General features: G+C 37.5%; 1 protein-coding gene across 2 annotated transcripts; it reads left to right on the top strand.

The window, feature by feature from the left end:
- Nucleotides 1-1,981: 1,981 nt before the first annotated feature.
- Nucleotides 1,982-21,042, top strand: nptnb (neuroplastin b). Of its 2 annotated transcripts, XM_020941417.2 has the most exons (9): nt 1,982-2,495; nt 12,038-12,385; nt 14,434-14,608; nt 15,017-15,111; nt 17,432-17,571; nt 17,647-17,920; nt 19,774-19,795; nt 19,872-19,945; nt 20,021-21,042. In XM_020941417.2, the coding sequence occupies exons 1-8, from the start codon at nt 2,426-2,428 to the stop codon at nt 19,930-19,932; spliced, it is 1,185 nt and encodes a 394-aa protein (XP_020797076.1). In that variant the 5' UTR covers nt 1,982-2,425; the 3' UTR covers nt 19,933-19,945; nt 20,021-21,042. The 2 variants fall into 2 exon arrangements, with proteins under 2 accessions (XP_020797076.1, XP_055010764.1); XM_055154789.1 differs by lacking the exon at nt 12,038-12,385 and having other exon boundaries at nt 1,992-2,495.
- Nucleotides 21,043-21,138: the final 96 nt, after the last annotated feature.

The raw sequence follows: 21,138 nt of genomic DNA, 5'->3' as shown, positions 1-21,138 counted from the left end.
TAGGATCGCAAGGACACTCAAACTCCAGCTCCACCAGCTTCTCTAGTCCCATCAGGATAAATCCAAACGCCACATTTGACACCAGTGGACTGTTGCTTAGTTCATTCTTCAGCCTGGTAAGCCATTGTTGTCTACTTTCCATACTAGATTGACTGGGAAATAAGGACAGTTGTTGTAAAAAGCCCAAAAGAGGGTCCAGCGTTGTGAACACATTGGCAACAGCTAAGTGATGCGTAAATAACCCATTCAGGGGTAAGTTTTCCCCTCGGGCCAAATGCCACACTTCCACTCTGATTGGTTTTGAACAAAAGAGGGAGTGCCGTACGCTCTGACCTTTCTGCAGCCCATTGGCCTGCACAGTGTTTCAGGTGGGGTTACATTTGAAATGTGGACAAACTGTAGGAAGACCTGCAGTGCAGAGGGAAGTTTGTTCTGAGGGTTAGCTCCTAATGACCTTTTATGCAAATGAGTGAGTGGGGGAAACACACAGGTTTCACACTGGTTGAAATGAGAGAAAGTAAAGCATGAAAAAACACTTAAGTCTCAACAAAATAAAATAATTATCATTTAAAGTAACTTTAATTAAAGAAAAAATACTTGGAGTCTTATGGAAGGGATGAAAGAAGAATAAAAATAAGTTATTCAGTTTGTGACCAGCTCAAGAGCTTATCCAAGATGCATAACTGAAGCTAGTTAATAAAATGATACAACACACTTTAATTTGCACAACAAAGTAAGAAAAGCAAAAATCAGCAATTTCACTTTGAATTACAAGCACTGTACTAATACTTTTCTGAGTTGCTTGCATTCATTATTTTACAAGCCAAATGGTCAACCATACAAAAACAATCAAATCAGTAATGAAGTTACTATACACTTATTTTACTCATAGTAGGAGTAGTGGTTTAAATATTTCTAGAAGGAATATAATAATATATTATGTAACTATGTATTTATATATTTATTCACTGTTTGTTTGGGACAGTGCATGTTAATGGGCTGACATCATACAACATGAATGTAAACAAATTAGATTATACCCAACATCAATGTTGTTCTAAAGAACCCACTTTAAATTGTTACAAAATCATTTATAGCAGAACATCTAAAAGCATTTACTGTAGAGGTGGATCTTTTAAATTAAATGTAAAAAAATAAATAAAATAAAAAATCCATATCTACAGTACATAAGCTTTAAAAAAGTTTAAAGCTCATTTACTTTTGTTGCCTTCTTGTATCCTTCTGAATTGGCGCGTATAATCATGAACAGATTCAAGTATTTCTATCACTGTAACCTCAATAATATCTTCATGCATTGTGAATCATAACTTTTTACGGTGGCTCTGTCAAATCTAAGCTTATGTAAAAAGTCCCAGTCCCAATGACTTGACATTATGTTTCTATATGCAGTCTTCCGATTAAAAAAAATTTGGACATCCCTGTGCTAGAGCAACATTACATGATTTAAAATGTATTATCACAAGCAGTCACTTGAGGGCGCCCACGTTTCAGCACCCACTGGCTCGATAGTGAGGATTAGAGGAGGCCATGTTGAACTTTCAAAGGGATGTGGTAGGCTACATACGGAACACCCAGGCCACTGATGTGATGACATAATTTATAAATGACCTCAAAGCGCTCAAGAGCATCACCATAATCTCCTCATATTAAACAATAGTATGTAAAAGCACACGAAAGCACACAAAAGCTTCTACAAACGGTTCTAAATCTAAAATGTCACCCTAAAACAAACACGTTAATGCAGCTTACATTCTAAATGTATTTATTTTTATAAAATTTTAACTCGTGTGGCTAAAATGCTAGCCTGCACCTAAGTACTATGGCTAAGAAAGTGTGGTTTTGCACATGTAATAAACGAGTGACGGCTAATTCTCACTAATGGTGCCGTAATGACTGTAGGCGTAGGCCTACTTGGATGCGCGTGAGACGCAGTCGTGAGCGCATAGCAGACGCAGCTCGTTGAGGCTGAGAGTGCAGTCGGTGCCCTACCAGCATCTGTTCCTTTTTTGCCCTCAAAAATAGATCGGTGCTGATAACTGCCTCATGTTATAGCTACATCACTTCCCGTCGAGGCAAATGTGTGCGCTACTTTCATTTTAATCAGAGCCAGTGACCGGAGGTGGTGGAGGCTCAAATGCGCATCGTTCTGCGCATCTTTGAATCTTTAGAACTGCACTCTGGACAATCTCCCTGACATCCGAGGACCTTTCTCCTCCACTATCCGACGAGGCTTTCCTACACCTATGGCTGGACACCACCAGGAGGACTTTAATAACATTGCTTTAACATATCCCTACTTTTGAGAAAACCCGATAATATGCTGGGCCCGTTTCTCTAGATCACCACACGATCTTGCCTCCCATATTCGTCCGAGCGAGACCCCGGTGCACAGCAAGCCGTGACGATGCGTTCGAACGCACAGATGCTGGCCCTGGTGGTCTGCCTGATGCTGCCATTCGTCTCGGCGCAAAATGGTAAGTTTTAAACCCAGTGAATGTGTTAGGTCCAAAGCTTCGCTATGTGGCTGACAAGTGTCCGCGGAGGATATAGCCGATCTCCAGAGGATGATTGACTACTCACTATTTACCTAGGCTACAGGTCTGTACAAATGTACTGCCTCGTACGTTTGCTGGCAGTGCTGTCACAGTCATTTTCAAGGGGGTGTTATCTACACGGGTGTAGCAAGGTTATTCTCTCATAACCGTCAAGTGCACCTGGAATTCAAAGCATGATTTAATTTAATGACGTTACCATCAGTTACTTTCGGGTGCAGCTTGGGTGTGTAGTTTGTTTGTTTAGGCGAGGCAGCAGCAGCAGAGTGTAAAGCTCTACTCCTGAGGCTGATAGCCTTGTATTAACACCACCATTCAGCCAGTGCTAAATGCTGCACTCCTCCTGCCCTCCTCAGTTGTGCAGCCCAGACTCCTGTTTGATTGACAAACTACCTCCCTGTAATACACCACACATTGCAGTCATCGAACACAAACTACGCTGTGAGCTCGTGTTGGTCTTGTTTTAGGTGTGATTTTATTATGCTCTGACCAAATGTTCCCTCTTTCAGCACTTTTAGTGTTTCTCTCAGTTTTGCATGTTAGCTGTCAAGACAAGTTATGATTCAGAGTTGGATCAAATTTCTCCCAATCAATGTTTAATCACATCATACACCATCTTATAACTATAACACTACTTCCAATACTGACTTGGTTTCGTTTACCTGAATGTCAAGTTGTGGGGGAATAAATGTTGCTAGAAAGCTCATATGCACCTTTAAGAAACCTATCAAGAAATTCAGGTAATTTGACTAAATTTATGAATGAATAAATAACAATAAAATCCTGTAAAATGGATAGGTTGGGGGATATTATGGCAATCCATGATAAATAATTTTGTATCATAGATCAAATACTCAGTATTATACATTTGCATATCTCCCATATAAATTTGTGATTACACTTACAGATAATTATTACAACCACAACAAAGAAGATTCAAATTGGCACAGCCCCTAAACATAAAGAACCTTTCATAGAAAGCCCAGAACTGAAATTCCTCAGCAGTTACATAACACACTATTGTCTGTAAAATCTTTCAGCTTCTTTGCTTACGTCTTTGAGGGATTTAAATTGTGTTACAAGCCAGTCTCTGACTATGCTAGCCAGAAAACTTGATTCCAAATAAGATCTTTTTTTTTTTTTTTTTTTTTTCCCTAGCAGAGGTATCTCAAACTCACTCCACTCTCAGTGGATTTTCTCTTGGTCACCATTATAAGAATAGGTAGGTTTAAAAAAAACAACAATCAAAATACAGTAGCTGCTGTTAACTCACGTAGGTCAAACCTGACAAACTGGAAAATCATAGTTTTGTGTTCCAGTCCACAAAACGTGAATGCAGACGATTAAAGGTGTATGGGATTTCACCCAATCACAGATTCACCAGTAATACTGTATTACAGTTGGGATATGACGTGAGGAGAATTATATTTATAAGTGTGTGAGATAAAATCACTGTCAGGAAAAGCATAGGGGTTTTTGTGCTATTTTTCCTAGTAGTATAGTAGTATACCTACCTACTACTACTGTAAAGGTAGCAGGAGTGTGAAATTTGGTAGACTGTAAATAGCTCCCATCCATTCTGCCTCGATTCTATTTTTAACAGCGAGACACAGCCCAGAGAACTGTGGCTTTAAGGTCCTTTTGTGAAAGTGAATGCATTAACTCTTAATGGATGGCCTCCTGTGCACAGCCACATTCTCTGTATTCAACAAAACAGTGATGATTTAGACTTAAAACCAAAAAACTCAACATGTTAAAAAAAAAAGATGTACAAGGTAGTGAAAACAAATTTTTGCATATTCCATAATCTTTCGAGTAGAAATAGCCAGTGCAGTTCTGTTACTTCATACTGTGAGTATGTTGCTACTCAGAAAATTGCCAAAATGGTACAGTCAGGATAAAATGTAGCAGAGTTATAGCTATAGTTTAAACATATAATACTGACATTATAATAATTCAAGCTGCTCCATGGAATTACGCCTTGTTCAGTTTTGACTTGCTGTCTAGGCATTGGACTGTAGGTACATTTGTGATTCTGGAAATGGCTCTAGGACTGGAGCCAGCTATTACACTGAGTCATGGTTGCACACTGTGAAATCAGATATGGACCTCATTGATTGAACAGGAGCATCACATACACATTGCCCGTTCCTTAAGGACAGCTGTAAGGGAAGCAATTTTAATGAGGATGTGTCTCACAAAGTTTTTTTTTTTTTTGCTGAGAATGCGTATTAAATTTATTACAGCACACCCCACACCCTAGCACACTGCCATTGCTAAGAGATTTTCAGTCTCCTCTTGTACTAACTGTGGAATTAGATAGCTGAGTAAACAACCAAACAGTTAATTAGACACTTTTTACCCTGTTGGTTGTCATTAAACATTTCCAGAATTGGGCGTAACTGGGCCTGTGTGCAAACTTTTGACTTTCGTCGTATAGTCAAGTTTACATTATTTTCCATGATTACTTGTTATTGATTACAATGTGTCAAGCTTGCCTGAAACATAGCGCTCAAATAAATACTGCATTCTTTTTATATTGGTTATATCATTTACATTGGGTATTATTTCACACTTCTTAACATTTGTACAGTTCTTACAATATAACAGAGTGAAGAACATTTAATGACTAGCAGTATGCATTGAAAATAAAAAGAATGAATTTATGATTTATTTAAAAGAAAACCTCCCGTTTTAGCATAGGGTTGTGCAGTAATTGCATTTTAATAGAACTGAGATTCATCTGTCAAAGATCATCTTAGATATTTTTAATCAGGAGTCAAATTTGTCAGTAAAAAGCATGTTGTTTGAAGCAGAAGAAAAAATCCTGACCATGTGTGAAATGGCAAAGGTACAAAGTAAAAGAAAAAGAGTTTTTGAAATCTACCAAACAAGATTTAGCTGTCTGGTTCACTCCACTATTCTGTATAGAATAAAGAAAGGAGGATTAAAAGATGAAATTGAAATTTTAAGCTTTTGCAACACCTCGCATCAGCTAGAGAAAATTATTTACCAGAGTAACTGGCCACCAATGTGTTATATAGATCACACACAACTGACACATTAGCAACTAATTACATTTATTGTGCATTTTTTAATGATTGACAACAAACCCTTGTCAGCAGCAGAAGTGCACAATAAATCAAACTATCAATATTAACATGGATGTTGCTTTGAAGTTATGTAGAATTTGAATATAAGTTATATTGCTAAAAAAAGACACCTCTCACATGTCTAATACTTAACTGGCAATTTGTAGCACATTTCTATTGGATTCCCAAAAAGTCAGATTATGAGTTTAAATATTCATTTATCATAACTCACCTTTCCATAACCATAACTCACTCGTCTTTCAATAAGGTGCTATAGTTTTAGTTTTATATAGTAAATAAGTAAGTTTTTCTTTATATTGCGCTTTTCACAGACATTTGTCACAAAGATGCTTTACAGAGCATTATTCATTCACTCCATACCCGGTGGTGGTAAATTACTATTGTAGCCACAGCTGCCCTGGGGCAGACTAACGAAAGCGATGCTGCCAATCTGTCGGCCCCTCTGACCACCACCAACACTGACGCACACACCACTTTCATAATAGACAATGTGGATGGAGTGTCTTGCCTAAGAACACAACAATAGTTTTTATGACCCACTGTGGCACCTGATTTTCATAGTGGTCTCCCATCCAAGTACTAATCAGGCCCAGCATTGCTTAGCTTGTGAGATCTGATGGGATCAAGCTGGTATGGCCATATAGTGCACATTTTGTAAGTCTTTTCAATACAAACAAAAAAACAAATGTATAACTGACCAGCCCTACATTGAGCTGCCGCTTCCCTCACACACCCATCCAGTGGATTAAAAAGTAATCTGACTGACTGTACCTGATTCACCTGTTTTGCCAAGGACAGAATCATCCAATCTGTTACTATGATGTTTTATTGTGATGGGAAATTTGTTCAGAATCAAAAACCAGGAACTAACGTTTATCTTGAAAGTGAAGTAACGTTCTTGTTCTCTATTCTAATAACAATAGAATAGAGAACAACAGGCTGTTAACAGGCTGTAACATATTAACAGTTATTCAGATAACTATAGCATAAACATAAGTTTACCAAACTCTCCATCTCACTCCAAATCTGAGCAACTCTGTGACCTCCGGAGGTAAACAGAGCGCCACTTCCTCTTCTGCGTAGCTGTCGTCAAACTCAGCATCAGTTCCAGTTAGAATTATTCAGGCTTTTCTGAATCTCGACAGGTTCGTTTTGGTTGTCACTGAAGTCCAGGTTTTGCCAATCCATCCAGTGACTTCCAGGAAAGTTACATGATACACCTTCCTGGTTGTCACAAGTTTCATGCTCACTCCAGACTTTCTTTCTGCTACTTGATTATCGTTTTCGGCTGCATATTTTGTTACTTGCAGCTTGTAATCTGCAAAATATGATTTCCTTTTTGGTGGCATTTGTGTTTAGTCTTCTTAGCTGTCTTAATAAGTTTCTTTAAATTTAAAATTTTCAGTGGTACAGAAGTAATGGTGTGATTGACTGACAGGACACATACAGGAGACGTGCAGTAGAGTACGAAGTCACAGTGGTACAGGAGTAATAGTAGTAAAAGTAGGACACTGGCACACGAGACTAGAGTGCCCTCTAGCAGTTGCCAGTGGGGAAATTTTAATATATAAGTCGCACTGGAGTATAAGTTGCAGGACCACCCAAAAAAAAAAAAAAATGGAAAAAAAAAAGTGCAATTTATAGTCCAAAAAATACGATGATAGCTTACAATATAGCCTAAACAACAAATGTACCTTATGGAGAATTTATGCAATGGTTTGCCTTTGAATATTCCACAGCATGATAGCGCCACAGCAGGTGACACCCTCAGGCCAAGTTATAGGTCTCATTTTTGGAGAGATGACCCCACTCACAGATAAGATACATACATTCCCTCCATCAGAAAAGTTGAATAGTGCACCTTTAGGAACCACAGAGAATATATTAGCTCGCTGAATGCTTCCGTGATCTCTTTCTCAAGCACTGCTCATGCTTCAAGAACTAAACTCTTCATTACATTACATTACATTACATGACTGCCATATTGTCAATTGTTTTCTTAAAATCAATCTACAACATCATCTTGGCCAGAATCGAGAATGTGTCGGCCACATACATATTTATACGAATGCAAAGAAGAAATACACACACATATGCGCCTGAGTGACCCCAGGGAGTTCTCGATTGGCTGAGTGCTCTCTCTCTCTCTATGTTATGGGACTGTTCCAGGTTGTGGGCAGGCAGGAGGCTGACTCACTGTGAGGCTGCGTGGTGCTGGTTTGGTGGTGGTGGTGGTGGTAGTGTTGGTTGTGTGTCAGGGGAGTTCTCCTCTGCCTACATCAGGGAAGACTATGTGGGCTGTAATAACTGCCACTATACAGCTGTGAGACGAAGCTGTCACACCAAACTACAGGGTTGTATGGATAATTATGTGCAGTGTCAATGGAAAAAGCTGAGGATGAAGGCGGAATAATATGGTATTTTATGGTATTGTAAAACATGTAAGATATGATTTTATAGGCTATACAAAAGGTCCACTACATAACTTTTCAAAAATTCATTATATAAATATATTCTTATGCTTATTACTATTGCTTATAAAATGATAAGCAATAGTAATAAGCAAATAATATAATCAAGAAAATTATAGTGCTGCCACAGTTTTGTTTTGTTTAATGTGCTGACAAATTATACAGTCATAATGATGCAAGTACAGGTTAGATATGGGGAAAGGGGACTTCACTCACATGTCTGTTCTTGAAGGTATTTTTGAGCTGTAATGAAATAGATGCAGTATAAATATAATGCCATACTGCAAACAATTCAAAACAATGGCAAACCCAAAAAGTCACTAGTGCAGCTAAACATTACTTTGGTTCAGGACCAAGGTTCAACAGTATCCTTACTGATTATTCTCAAAAAGGCTTGATGATTGTTTTAGTTTGTCGGACCATTGTGAGACAGTGCCCTATCTCAGATCTTACTCCACAAGTGCTTCTAGTCTTTCCTAAAGAACATTTTCAGACTGCTGTTTGCCTACCTCAACGTTTACTCTGTGAAGAGTGCTCGTCTGTTGGTATTTCCTTTTCATAGCTGTGTACACTTCATGTTTGAGCAGCTTTTTGGTTGGTCTTGTTGGCCATGTGTCGTCTGCCATTTGTTTGCAGTGTCTTTCTCAAGCTTTCTCCTCCTTTTCTGAGGTTACATTTTCTGATAATTTTCTAGCTTGTTTTAAAATAACGGGCAATAGTACATTTTCATATAGCTTTAATTGTATAGGTGGATAGGCTTGGATTCATCCTCTGGGATTGTATGGAGAGCCTGATGAGCCCAGATGTTTGCAGAGAAAAGAAGCAAATGTTAATTATCTTGTATATCTCTAGGCATGGCGCATAGATGCACAAGTTAGTGGTGTATCCTAACCAGGGATCCAGGTTACAAGAGGACATGGCAATGAATAGTATTTCAATATAAATTTAGATATTTTTAAATGTTTTTAATGTTTTGGAGGTTTCTGGACATCAGTATCATTAAAACAAGAACATCTTGTATATACTGCACTAATACTAATAATACTAATACAGCAATACTACTAATACTAATAATAACTGCAGGTTAGTACTCTGAGTGTGAGACAAAGCTTAGGGGTTACTCAAAACAACAAAGGTTGGGATAATAACCCCTGTCCTATGACATGACTCTACCATGGAGACAGTTTTGCAGTGCTAAGTTTTCTTTACAGTTTTTATTAAATACTTCTAATTCATTTTCATATGGCTGTGAGTCACAAACTGGTGTTTTGGAACAGACTTGTTACCATGGCACTGACAAAATTCTTGCATTGTTCAGAATGTCAAAGTCTTCTGGTAAGACTGGCTCGAACAGCTCTGTGCTCTTTTGGTGCATAGGATGACAGGTGAATCTTAAATAAACAATTGCGTTTCATTCACATCCTAATTACTGGATATATCTTTGTACCCTCTTCATAAAATATTTTCACTTTTGTGTTTAATTTTACAACTTATTGACATTTTGTGCCATACTTAACTAAAACTACCACATTTGTAGGAATGTTTTCACACATTTCTTATTTATTGCCATTATACTGTTTAAAAAGTAAAAACAAAAACAACAAGGTATTCATTTTATCAAATGTGCCAGTCACAAGCATGGCAGAATGACAGGATGGGAACCCAGTATAAAGTTTATTCCAAATCAACATTAATATTTCAGAAGATAGAATTCAGTAAGTTTCAGGGAAGAAATAAGATGTACACTTCCAAAATAAACAAGAACAGGAAGTCAGTGACTTTTGGGACATTCATCCTTGCTTGTTATTCAAGCCTATTTTGTTCAGGCATGACTTAAGTGGGTTGGTATATATGGAACCCTCCACTTCCATAATTGCCCAATCAATAAATATCATTGAAATTTTTGATTTAATGAAAGATGAAATTTAAGGTTTTGGCAATATTTTGTGATTATAATGCATGTTGAGTGTATGGATAATACAGTATGAGTATGTAGTAACATTGTTATATGAACTCTGAAGTGAAGGCATTTGGTGCATAGGCCTCCATAGATTCATTCACATGTCATCACTTGGAGCAATTGGGATAGGAGGCTGTGTGTTAAACATATCCCACAGATAAACACTCAAGAGACCACTGGCTTTTTGTTCTCATTTCCCCTCAAACATTCTACAGCAGTGTTTTTGTGATTTATGGATGGGCGGGCAGTTTACAGCAGACAGAATGCAGGGGCAGCACAGAATGGCGAGCACAGTGCAGGTGATTTGTCAATAGATGAGGTTCCTTAAGGGTGGCAGTGTGTTTCTGGCTAACTACTGATGTGAAACAGGACATGAATCAGGCTCAGACATCACATTGTGTACTATAGTATAGATTCTCTATTATTATTGATCCTAGAGCATCACAGATTAGAGGGTTCTTTAGCCTCACATCAGATAAAGGTTGATATTAAAAATAAATCAGTGCAGCTAGTAACTGTATTGACTATTTATTCCACTGCCACCAATTGAGGATTTTCAGCTGCTCTTCAACTACAGCTTATCTCAAATTAAAGCTGGTTGACCTAATTCCAAAACAGCCCCCGCTGATATGGATAAAAAGGGATTATATTTATACAGGCATTCATACTATAGACAAGTCTACATGTACATTTACCCAATACCAATACATAGAGAGTGGATGATGAAAAATTAGTATCTGGATATTTTTGTGTGGTTATTACGATGATCATATTCAGACATTGTTACTGTGTGCTAAAACATATGTCTGACTTGGTTGTGGTTTAAATATCATTCAAAGCATAATACTGATGTCCAAATCCTAAAATTCTGAAACAAAAACACAATTGTGATTTTATATATATATTATATATTATAATTTATTTTTCATATATCTCTTGGTATGGTATCTATTATTTTAGCGCTGTATATTTATTAGAATAAATTATAAACATTATTGATCAGCAGAACTGCAATAATACTTGATGGCATATAAAGAGAAGGTGAAAAAAATTTTTACCGTTTTCAATCAAAATAAATAAATAAAAACAGCTTAAGAACACACTCTTCTTTGGGAGTTTCGGTTGACTATGACTTCCTTTCACTGTTGCATGGTCTAAACCTGGTGTGGAAACCTTGACATTACAGTACACATAGAGTATTTCATCTTTCATCATCTGCTCTGCACAGAGGGCTGAGTGGAGTGGACGATGACAGTGTATTAGCACTTCAGCTAACAATTCTAAGCTAACAAATAAATGAGCTTATCATGATCAAATGCTTGGAGGGTTTTACTTCTTGATGTAAGAGTGTGGCAAACATGCCTTAAGTAACTAAGCAACATATTGGGCCTTAGGGAAGAGATATAAAAAAAATGTAGGCCAAGTAATTATTTTTGCTATCTTTATATTTTATTACAATAAATAAATAAGTATGTTATCTTATCTATTCATGTAAACAGAATTAAGACCAGAACAAATCCACAGCAGTAGCCATCTATAATAAATTAAGCACCTTCACTAATTCTCTCCAATTTATTGTAGAAGGTCTCAATGAGATTCAGAATCTCTTTTACAGTCCTGGACAGAGAAGACCCTATTCTGCAAATCTTTCCAGACAAATGGAAAACATGCAAACTTTGCATAGAAATGCTATGCTTTGGCAATCAGGAGCTTTTCAGATGAGCTGGTTGGAATCACTGGTGCTGTGCATGTTTGTAAAGGGCTTGTGGGACTGTCACTAACCTCTTTGCTTCCTCTTTCAGTGATTCATTTTCACTTTTCTCTTTATTTTCATGTCTATTTTGATTCTATTTTTATATCTTTCTCTATTTCCTGTCCTTTTTCCACATCTCCTTTCTACCCTTTCCCTTCCCTCTCCAGCTGGTTTTGAGAAGTCGCCAATGTCCGAGACTAAGCTTACGGGGGACGCCTTTGAGCTGTACTGCAGTGTGGTTGGTAACCCAACACCGGAAATCCAGTGGTGGTACGCTGAAATCAACCGCGTAGACTCCTTCAAGCAGTTATGGGACGGAGCTAGGAAACGCCGGGTGACCATAAATACAGCGTATGGAGCCAATGGGGTCAGTGTGCTCGGGATCACGCGGCTGACACTGGAGGATTCTGGGACCTACGAGTGCCGAGCAAGTAACGACCCCAGACGGAATGACCTGCGACAAAACCCCGCCATCACGTGGATCCGTGCCCAGGCCACCATTTCAGTGCTACAAAGTGAGTGGTCAGTGCTCCAGGGCCTGCAGATAGGGAATGTCCACTCAGGCTGGTGGGCAACAGCCTCGACATAGCAGCCACAGTCCTTATCCCAGCTTTGTTATTTTCTTAAAATTTTTGATATAGTAGTAGTATAGAGTTGCAGTGTTGGCACTGGTCTTGCATGTTTTGTCTTTTCTTAAATATTTATTTCATATGCCATCTGTCTATTTTAATTCTTGCTCTTTCAGCTAAATGGTGGAAAGCCTTGTAGATTTTTGAAGTGTCCATAATTTATAATGTTTTACTCTACACTGTAGGAAGACACAGGTGTGCATTAATTTCCTTCCGCAACATATAATTAGTTACCCAGTCCACTAAAGGCAAGACAATTTTCTCTTTGCATAACCCTGTGTGTTCTGTGCCCTTAATTACGTATCACTAATGACATAATATCCTTAGCCCTCTGCTCAATGCATGCAGACATTTAAACAAATTAAATTTCAACCAGACCCAACTAATCTACACGCTTCAGTGCTTGGCCCACTGAAGCTCATATGTGGAATGTTGTTGGTCAATGTGAACCTTTCTGAGAAGTTAAGAGGAGTCTCATCCTCAGTGGTTCATTTGATTAGACTGAAATAATATGATATGAAGTGTTTCAGTTGGGATTGCATCGGTCACTTATGATGCAGTGTGGGATTTTCAGATCATAAATGATATACTGTTATTACTTACAAGTAAATGTAATTTACTTTTAAGTTCCAATCCACACATATACACATATTTGAATATTTGTTGTTGTTTGAAAATAACTGGCTACATGGTATTTGTCCTGATTATTTTTGGGAAAAATAAATAAATAAATATATATAAAAGAATACACCATCATAAAAAAAACCAACAACATTATTTTGTGTATGATTGTTTAGACTTAAACAATCATACACAATCTCTATATCAATATACTACATTTGTGGCTGTGGTTGTTTTTGTATATGCAATATCATACTATATCTCAAGGTCACATTGTATTAGTGCGTAGCAAGGGCTAAAAGTGGATAATTTCACTGAATCTTGATCATAAGTTTTATTTTTATACAAAAATTGAGTGTTACCTTCTTCTGACAGGTACGATGGTGTCCTACAAATAACCTTCTGGCTAAATTGACTGTGGACCACAATGCGGTGTTAGCTAAATGCTAATTTATGTACCTCATGTTGTGTGTCTACGCATGTCTCAATGCTACTATTAATAGTACATGTGGTCCTGCTCGGTGGAGGAGAGAAAACCATGACGGGTGGGGGGTAGCACTCCCTTGAGCTGTTTTTAATGGCAGAAGAAGGTGTCCTGGTGCTAATAGAAGTCAGTCCTCCCGTCTGACTTGCTCCTTTTTGTCTGCTACTGTTTGTCCTGATTGTGCCCTGGCAGAATCAGCCAGTAGTAGGATTATGATGCTGCTCTCAGCTCCTCCCCTCCAGGGCTCAGATGTTGCCATGGTTGGCCTGCCTAAGAGGAGGAGGAGGGGCAAGAAGGAGGAAGTGTTCTGTTCACTACTCTGAACAGAGCAAAGGGCACATCTCTCTCCAATGACATCGTCTGCTTCAATTGGACGTCCTTGAGACATGGTCCTTGGCAATATTTAATAACCACTGCTTTTACATTAGGGATACAAAATCATTGTATAGCACATTGGGACTACACTATGTAAGCCATTACAAACTATATTATTAAAATAACATACCACAGGTCACCTTAGGTCCTATTCCTACAAACATAATACACCTGTGTTTTGGTGTAATGTAAAGTGGGACATGGGGCTAAATGCATTAGGCATAACAAAATATGTTTTGTTTCGCTAAAAGTTAAAACATGATTTATAATTTACCCAACATCTTTCTGTATGTTTGTGCTACTTGTTGTGTATGCTTTTGTCTTGACTTCATAGCCTCCCTCCCACGCAGTTTATATAAAACAGCTCACAGCCTACAGCTGCTACTGGCTAAGAGAGAATTTGCGAGTTCTTAGGATGCTTCTGTGATGAGCATTGACTGTTTCTCTTTTGCAGAACCAAAGATCAATGCCTCTGATCAGATCATTCTGCCATTGGATGGTTCAATCAAACCAGTCATCCTGCAGTGTAACCTCACATCTGCCCACACTTCTCACAAGGAAAGCTTCTGGATGAAGAATGGGAATGAACTCACCAATACAAGAACTGAGCACAGACACACAACATACAGGTAACAGTGACTGCCAAATCAAATATACAGTATTGTAAATCACATCCAAATGTGGGTTCCCTTTCTTACTGCCACACAAGCTTCTGTCACCCCAGTAGACATATCACAAACTCTCAATGGGACAAGATCAGACCAGTTGGTCTATTACTCTATTTCTGTGGTATTACTACACTACAAGAATATGTTGATGATTCCAGTTAAAATGCCCATGTATTCTTGCAGGGCAAAAGTAAGAGTTGCTGTTTGGTCACAGAAAAGCATATAGCTCCGTATCACTCACAAATCATTCAGACATTCACACACTAATTACTTGACTTACAAAGCAAAATCTGTCCAATGAACTTACTCGTCATATTGTATGGCTAATTCCCTGCGGTATATGATTGATTTTATTTTGTATGATTACAGAATCACTAAGCCACGGGCTGATGATTCTGGGGAATACATGTGTGTTTACACATTTGACATGGCACCTAATGCTAACGCAACAATTGAAGTAAAAGGTAAGGGTTTTTACCTTCTTTACAGTCTGTCACTACTGCACCCAGATGGTATAGGATCTTTGAAGCTTTGGCCTTCACTGTCATCTACCGAGATAACCATGAGAGTACAAACATTAGCTGTGAAAGAAGTCCTGTACACAAAATGTTTGAATTGATCCTGCGAAGCAGCGATGACATGAAGCTGTCCTGAGGCTGTTGTCACTCTCAGCTTTCACTGAGACCACAGTCAACCAAAATGGACAGGAGCTGCACATGTGTATGACTGCACTATAATCAGCATTTACACACCAACAACTATTCTATTTGTATGTACAAGACATTGCAATTTCTGTTTAAATATGGCGGTGCACACACAACAGTCAGAAAACCTAACAAAAAAACTACTGTGTTGGTTTTATTCAAGCTGACAGTGAAGCCATCAACTTGAATAAGGAATCTTCTCTGAGAAAGGGCAAGTGGAAACCCTGTTCAAGAGAAGCTTGCCTGTGTGCAGTGCTTAAGCCAATTTGCTATGGCATGGCTTTGTGCATACTGAGCATGTCCTGCCTCTTCTTCCTTGGCTTGTCTTAAAGTGGTGCCTGATTGCATAACATGGGTGACATGTTTTCTTTTCACTGGATTGTGGAATGATAGTATTCTATGTAACTCAAAATAATGTGCCAGTCCACCACTGGGCGGCAAGCCTACACTAGGGCTTTTAAAGCCTCCATTTCTGTTATTTTTATCTAGAAATGTTGACATAATATTTCTAGTAAATCGCACATTTTTACAATGTAAGGCATGTTTTCTTCATAAACATGATCTCAATGTGCTTGACATTGCTTGTGACACAGGTAGCAAGCCCATTGCTAGGTGGCTCTGCTTTGGGCCTCTGGCAGCAGTTCACTGAGATCCCTCGCCTACAGTGTCCTTGGCACACTCATCTTTGCAGGACTCAGCTCAGAGGCAACAGATGGAGGCTTCTGTGATGTTGTAGGATTAAGGCTCTGAAAACAGGCCCAGCCATTTCTATGGCCGGAGTTTATTGTCTGCAATACTAAGCTTGGATACATATTTCGATTTTTTTCTTCGAAGTCTTTGAAATTGAAAGAACAGTGACCAAAACAGCATTCTTATGCATTCATTATTTTCATTCTTGGATTTCTGTTAGAAAGTCACAAACCAAAATTGTATGAACATAAATAGACAATAACTGTCACTATAAAAATATATATTTCTGATTAATTGATAAATTTGTTTATTTCTCAATATCAATCAATCCAACAATATCACAGCTCTGTATGGCACATAACCAATGTACTCAGAAAAGGACAAGTTTTTTTTGCTCTGCATAGGGCACTGCTGTCAGTCAAAGACACAAGACTGTAAAGATAATGCACAAATAAGCTTGGCCACTCCTCTGCCCCAGGAGCATGTACACACTCCATAATTAGAGTGAGTGATGTCACCAAGGAGTCCAAACGTGTGTTGCTGCATTGTTTATGTGCAGCTAAAAAGACTCACTTTGGCTTTCTTCATTATCTTGATAAATTGTAGAGATGAAATTGTTATTTTAAATATTTTAGACATTATTATCTTTCCAATAACTGCATTTAGGTTTACTGTCAGACAACATAAAATCTTTATTTACTTTGATTTGAGACACTTTCAATTTGAATCAGTGCCTTCTGACAAATCATCCATTCATTTCCTTTGCAGGTTTATCAGTGGTTTATTCATAAATCAGAACTAATTCACAACATTTTCTTTGGTTCAAAGGTTCTTTTGTGACAGCCATTGTGGAATTATTTTGAATAAGACCATCTGGGGGCTTTATTTCATTCTCATTCCTTTCTTCCATGACCTCATTATACATTTTAATAAAATGCTTTATCTCTTCAAGAATGATATTCCCAATTGCAAAGGCTGAGTGGCAAGGGTACGGAGGCTTCTTAAATTAACTGTTTTTGTATTGAGCCCGACAGAGCCTCTTGGAAATCTGTTTTATTAGCTGATTAGTCAATGCATGCATTCCATTGTTCTGATGATTAAAACCCATTCATTATTTTTGCTTGAATTTCTTATTGAGAAGCTGCTTTCTTGACTCTCTTTTTGCACAGGTTGCTGTTTTTTTGTATTTAGAGCATAGTTGGGTGGAATGTTGCAGACTTTTTCACCTCTCCACAATTTCATTGTGAAGTGAACCTACAGTAAATCCGGGAATCAGTTCATCATCAACATAATTCTTATTGCATTTACCGTATTCAATGTCTGACATGCCTTAGATTGCAAACCAAGTAGAAGTCAAATCATCTAATTAAATGTTGCTTTACTTTATCAGCAAAACCTGATATTATTGGCCATAAGCGAAGTGAAAACAAGAAGGAAGGGGAGAATGCAACACTATATTGCAAGTCAGTTGGCTATCCTCATCCTATCTGGTCGTGGCACAAAGTTGATGGAGCTTCAAACACAAACACGGTAGTCAAGTGGATTAATTTCATCCAGTGCCTGTATGACCAAATATACTGAATCTGTTGGGTTGATTTTTTGCAGGAAATAGACAACTCCACTGGACGCTTCTTCATAACAAACAGAGACAACTACACAGAGCTCAACATACTCTACTTGGATATTAATACAGACCCTGGAGTGTATGAATGCAATGCCACAAATCTGATCGGGACAACTGCCGAAACAACCATTCTTCGTGTGCGCAGTCATCTGGCACCACTTTGGCCTTTCCTTGGTGTACTCGCAGAAATTCTCATTCTAGTAGTAATTATAGTTGTGTATGAGAAACGCAAAAGACCAGATGACATTATGGACGGTAAGACCATTTGAAATATACATTATTATTATTTTTACTTTTATTCATCTATTTCTAGGGAAGAGTTTTACAATACTGGAGTTAAAATAATATATTTTAACCATAGACTTATTATATTGTCTACTTTTTACCATTCTTTCCAAATGGTACCACAAATGGTTGGTAAGTGCAAGCCTTGCATGGTTTAAGCACCAATTCATTATTTATTTCAGTTTTTTGAACCTACAGTCCATCCTACTTTCTTTTTCCTTTGTGAAATACATATTAACAAACATCTAATACTACTAACCATCTTTTCACAATGTTCACAAGTGGATCAGGATACTTACAGCACCTGCTCAAGTGGGTGGACTATAGGTGCAGGACATTTTTGACTGGAATGTTCTAAAAAATGCATGGCGGAGCCATGATCTACAGCATGTCACACACCCACATACAGTATTTACATTTGTTTTTCTGCTCTGTTGTACATAATAATTCATTAGTAAGTAAACTAGCATTAACACGATTTACTTCTTACCAAATTGCTCAAAAATATGTACTCTACTCTTCCCACCAATGCATTGTCCTCTTTTTCCTTAGTGCTCATCATAGACTATATAAAGAAGTGGACTAAGGGAGACCCACAGTGTTTGGCCCCAGTCAAATGCTGCGTTGAGTTCCATATTAGGAATAGAAATTTATTTACATACAAATTAGTGAAATAAAAACACCATGGGGCTATTATGAACATTTCAAGACTAAAATGACAAGGCTTACTAAAGCAGTTACAGAAAGACCGGTGACAAGTTTTCATCTTCTTTCTTGAAGTCAATTGTAGCCCCCATGCTTACTTCCTATTTGGAACAAGGTGGCTAGCGGGTTAGCTATGTCCATTTATATATACAGTCTATGGTGCTCAGACACAATTGTCTACTTCAACACAAGTGGCTAACTAAGCATGTTGCTCATTAAACATTACTAATTTACTCAATCAGTCACAACAGTATGAAAACCTCTTGCTTATTTTGCTCTACACTACTAAATCGCATGGCAATGTAATTTCTAACCAGTCTCAACTTTGTTCTTGTTTGGCCAAAAGCTGATTTAAATAGATTGCATTTGCTATGTTGCCATTTAAGTTGGGGAAAAAAGTGTTTTTACAGCACTATATTCAATCTCTTGATACACAGCCGATTGATTTGAGATAGAAGATTTGAGATTTCTCTTGAGATGGAAGCTGTGATAAAAGCCTTTTCTATGCATACCACTCACTGATAGTAGCTAATGACTCATAATATTTAAGATGCACAGTGGAAATACAGAATGAATAAAAAAAAATAAAATTCTGAAATAGGCAAAAGATCCCAAATTCTTAACACTATATCACCCATTAACTGCATTCATGTTAAGGAATGCTGCTGTTTTTAACTCCTAACTGCATGAAAAATATGTCACTGGCTGGTTACACTATCTGTATGTCAAACCAACTGCTTTGTCATGCTTAAGGTTGTGGATTTCCAAGCTAACTTGTCAAAAGCTGTTCACTGTGAGGTTGCATAATCAATGTTAAATTTAAATTAATTTTGTTCCACTTTGTCACTACCAGTATCTATTTTTAGTTTTACTTAAAAAAATGATTTCTCCTGCATATGGGTCTGACATGAACAGGACTCCACAGGGGGAAACGCATGAAAGATTAAGCTAAATCGTGGTGCTTATTTAAATGCGTCCAATTATATCCAAGTGATTGTCACATTTTATCAGTTTGCTAATTCAACACTATAATATCTTCACACTGAAAAATTCATTATAGGCATATTTTGGTGTATATTAATGTTTGTCTTTTGTTTTTCTATTTTTTTCTGCTTAAGACGACGAACCTATAGGACCATTGTGAGTATAAGGGCATGGACTTTGTAAATGTTACACTGTTTACCATTTTAATTCATTAAAAATACTTTTTTCTCAGGAAAACAAATTCAACAAACAACCACAAGGACAAAAACATTCGCCAGAGGAATATGAAATAAGCAATACCCACAAGTAAGAAAGTGCATTTGGCTAAACATAGCCCCTATTTTAAGGATTATCCATAACACCTTGTCTTGATTTTCACAGATCAGATGGCTAAGCTGCATATTTTGAATACATGAAGGCATCAAAGGTGGAGTGCAGGCGGGAATGAAAAAAAGCATATCTGTCTGACTTGAGAAACAATATCAGCATAACACTGGCATCAAAGAGAACATAATGGCTGTCTAAAGCATGCCTTATTCAGTCTTACATGGAAATTTTGGGAGGAATAATAATGACTATAAACCACCACAAAGGTGTACACATTTTTTAATGTGATGTTGATGTCTCCTTTATTAATTTCATCTTGTCCTCAAAAGAGGTGATCCCTTTTGTATTACATATCATGTACAATGCATGCAAGATAAATACGCAATAGGATACTCAGAATTGACATTTTCTGTTGTTATCCCTCGTGTGGCTTTTTGTTGGAAATGATGTATGTTTTTTATATATAGCAATTAGTTATATTCTTGAAATTTGTACAGCATATCATGGCCATTCATCCATGTTTGAATTTGTGACATAAAGTCCACTTTGGAGGAGATTTTTATTTTGAAGCAAGGGCTTCAAGGACAGGCAGTATTTATTGAGTGGGGAACTTTGGTGTGTTTAACTTACAGCTTAACAAATTATATGTGTATTATTTCTATTTTCTTTCCAGAGTTATTAGGTGTCTTGTATATGTTGAGGTATGAGTGTTAAAACGATAGCGATACTGTAAAAATGTTTTTATATTTCCCAAATCCATTAACAGATTTTTATTTGCCTCTACTTAACTGTATAGCATGGCTATGATTCTATGCAATATGTATTCTTGAATAGATATATGGAGAGCAGTTTGTTTCACTCAGTGAAGCTTTAATATCGTGAGATCACTTGGAAACTGGCATAGCAAAATCACTGCTGTAGCTGCATGTCTCCTTTTTCAATACAATGTAAGTATGTTTGTTGCGGTGGAAATGGACCTGCGCACAGTTGGGAACTGAGGGACCAGAGTATATAGCCAAGATTAACTATATGAGTGAAACAAATATTTTTTTCTGAATAAAAATATTTAAAATATAGATGTTTTCCACCAGTCTTTCAGCCTAAAATCAGTAGCACAGTTTTCCATTATGTATTTTTGGCTTTTACAATGTATTGCAGTCAGTGAACAGCAC

This window comes from Boleophthalmus pectinirostris, unplaced genomic scaffold (assembly GCF_026225935.1).
Source record: "Boleophthalmus pectinirostris isolate CB_2022bp ecotype Guang Dong unplaced genomic scaffold, ASM2622593v1 HiC_scaffold_19, whole genome shotgun sequence".
Taxonomy (NCBI): Eukaryota; Metazoa; Chordata; class Actinopteri; order Gobiiformes; family Gobiidae; genus Boleophthalmus; species Boleophthalmus pectinirostris.
This window is presented reverse-complemented; position numbering and strand designations above follow the sequence as displayed.

Bases quoted from the DNA above. Each gene is read 5' to 3' on its own strand.
- nptnb (XM_020941417.2), top strand. From the start codon at position 2,426: ATGCGTTCGAACGCACAGATGCTGGCCCTGGTGGTCTGCCTGATGCTG. The intron at 2,496-12,037 runs GTAAGTTTTAAA...TTCCCTCTCCAG, and splicing joins ATTCGTCTCGGCGCAAAATG to CTGGTTTTGAGAAGTCGCCA. The intron at 19,796-19,871 runs GTGAGTATAAGG...CTTTTTTCTCAG, and splicing joins GACGAACCTATAGGACCATT to GAAAACAAATTCAACAAACA.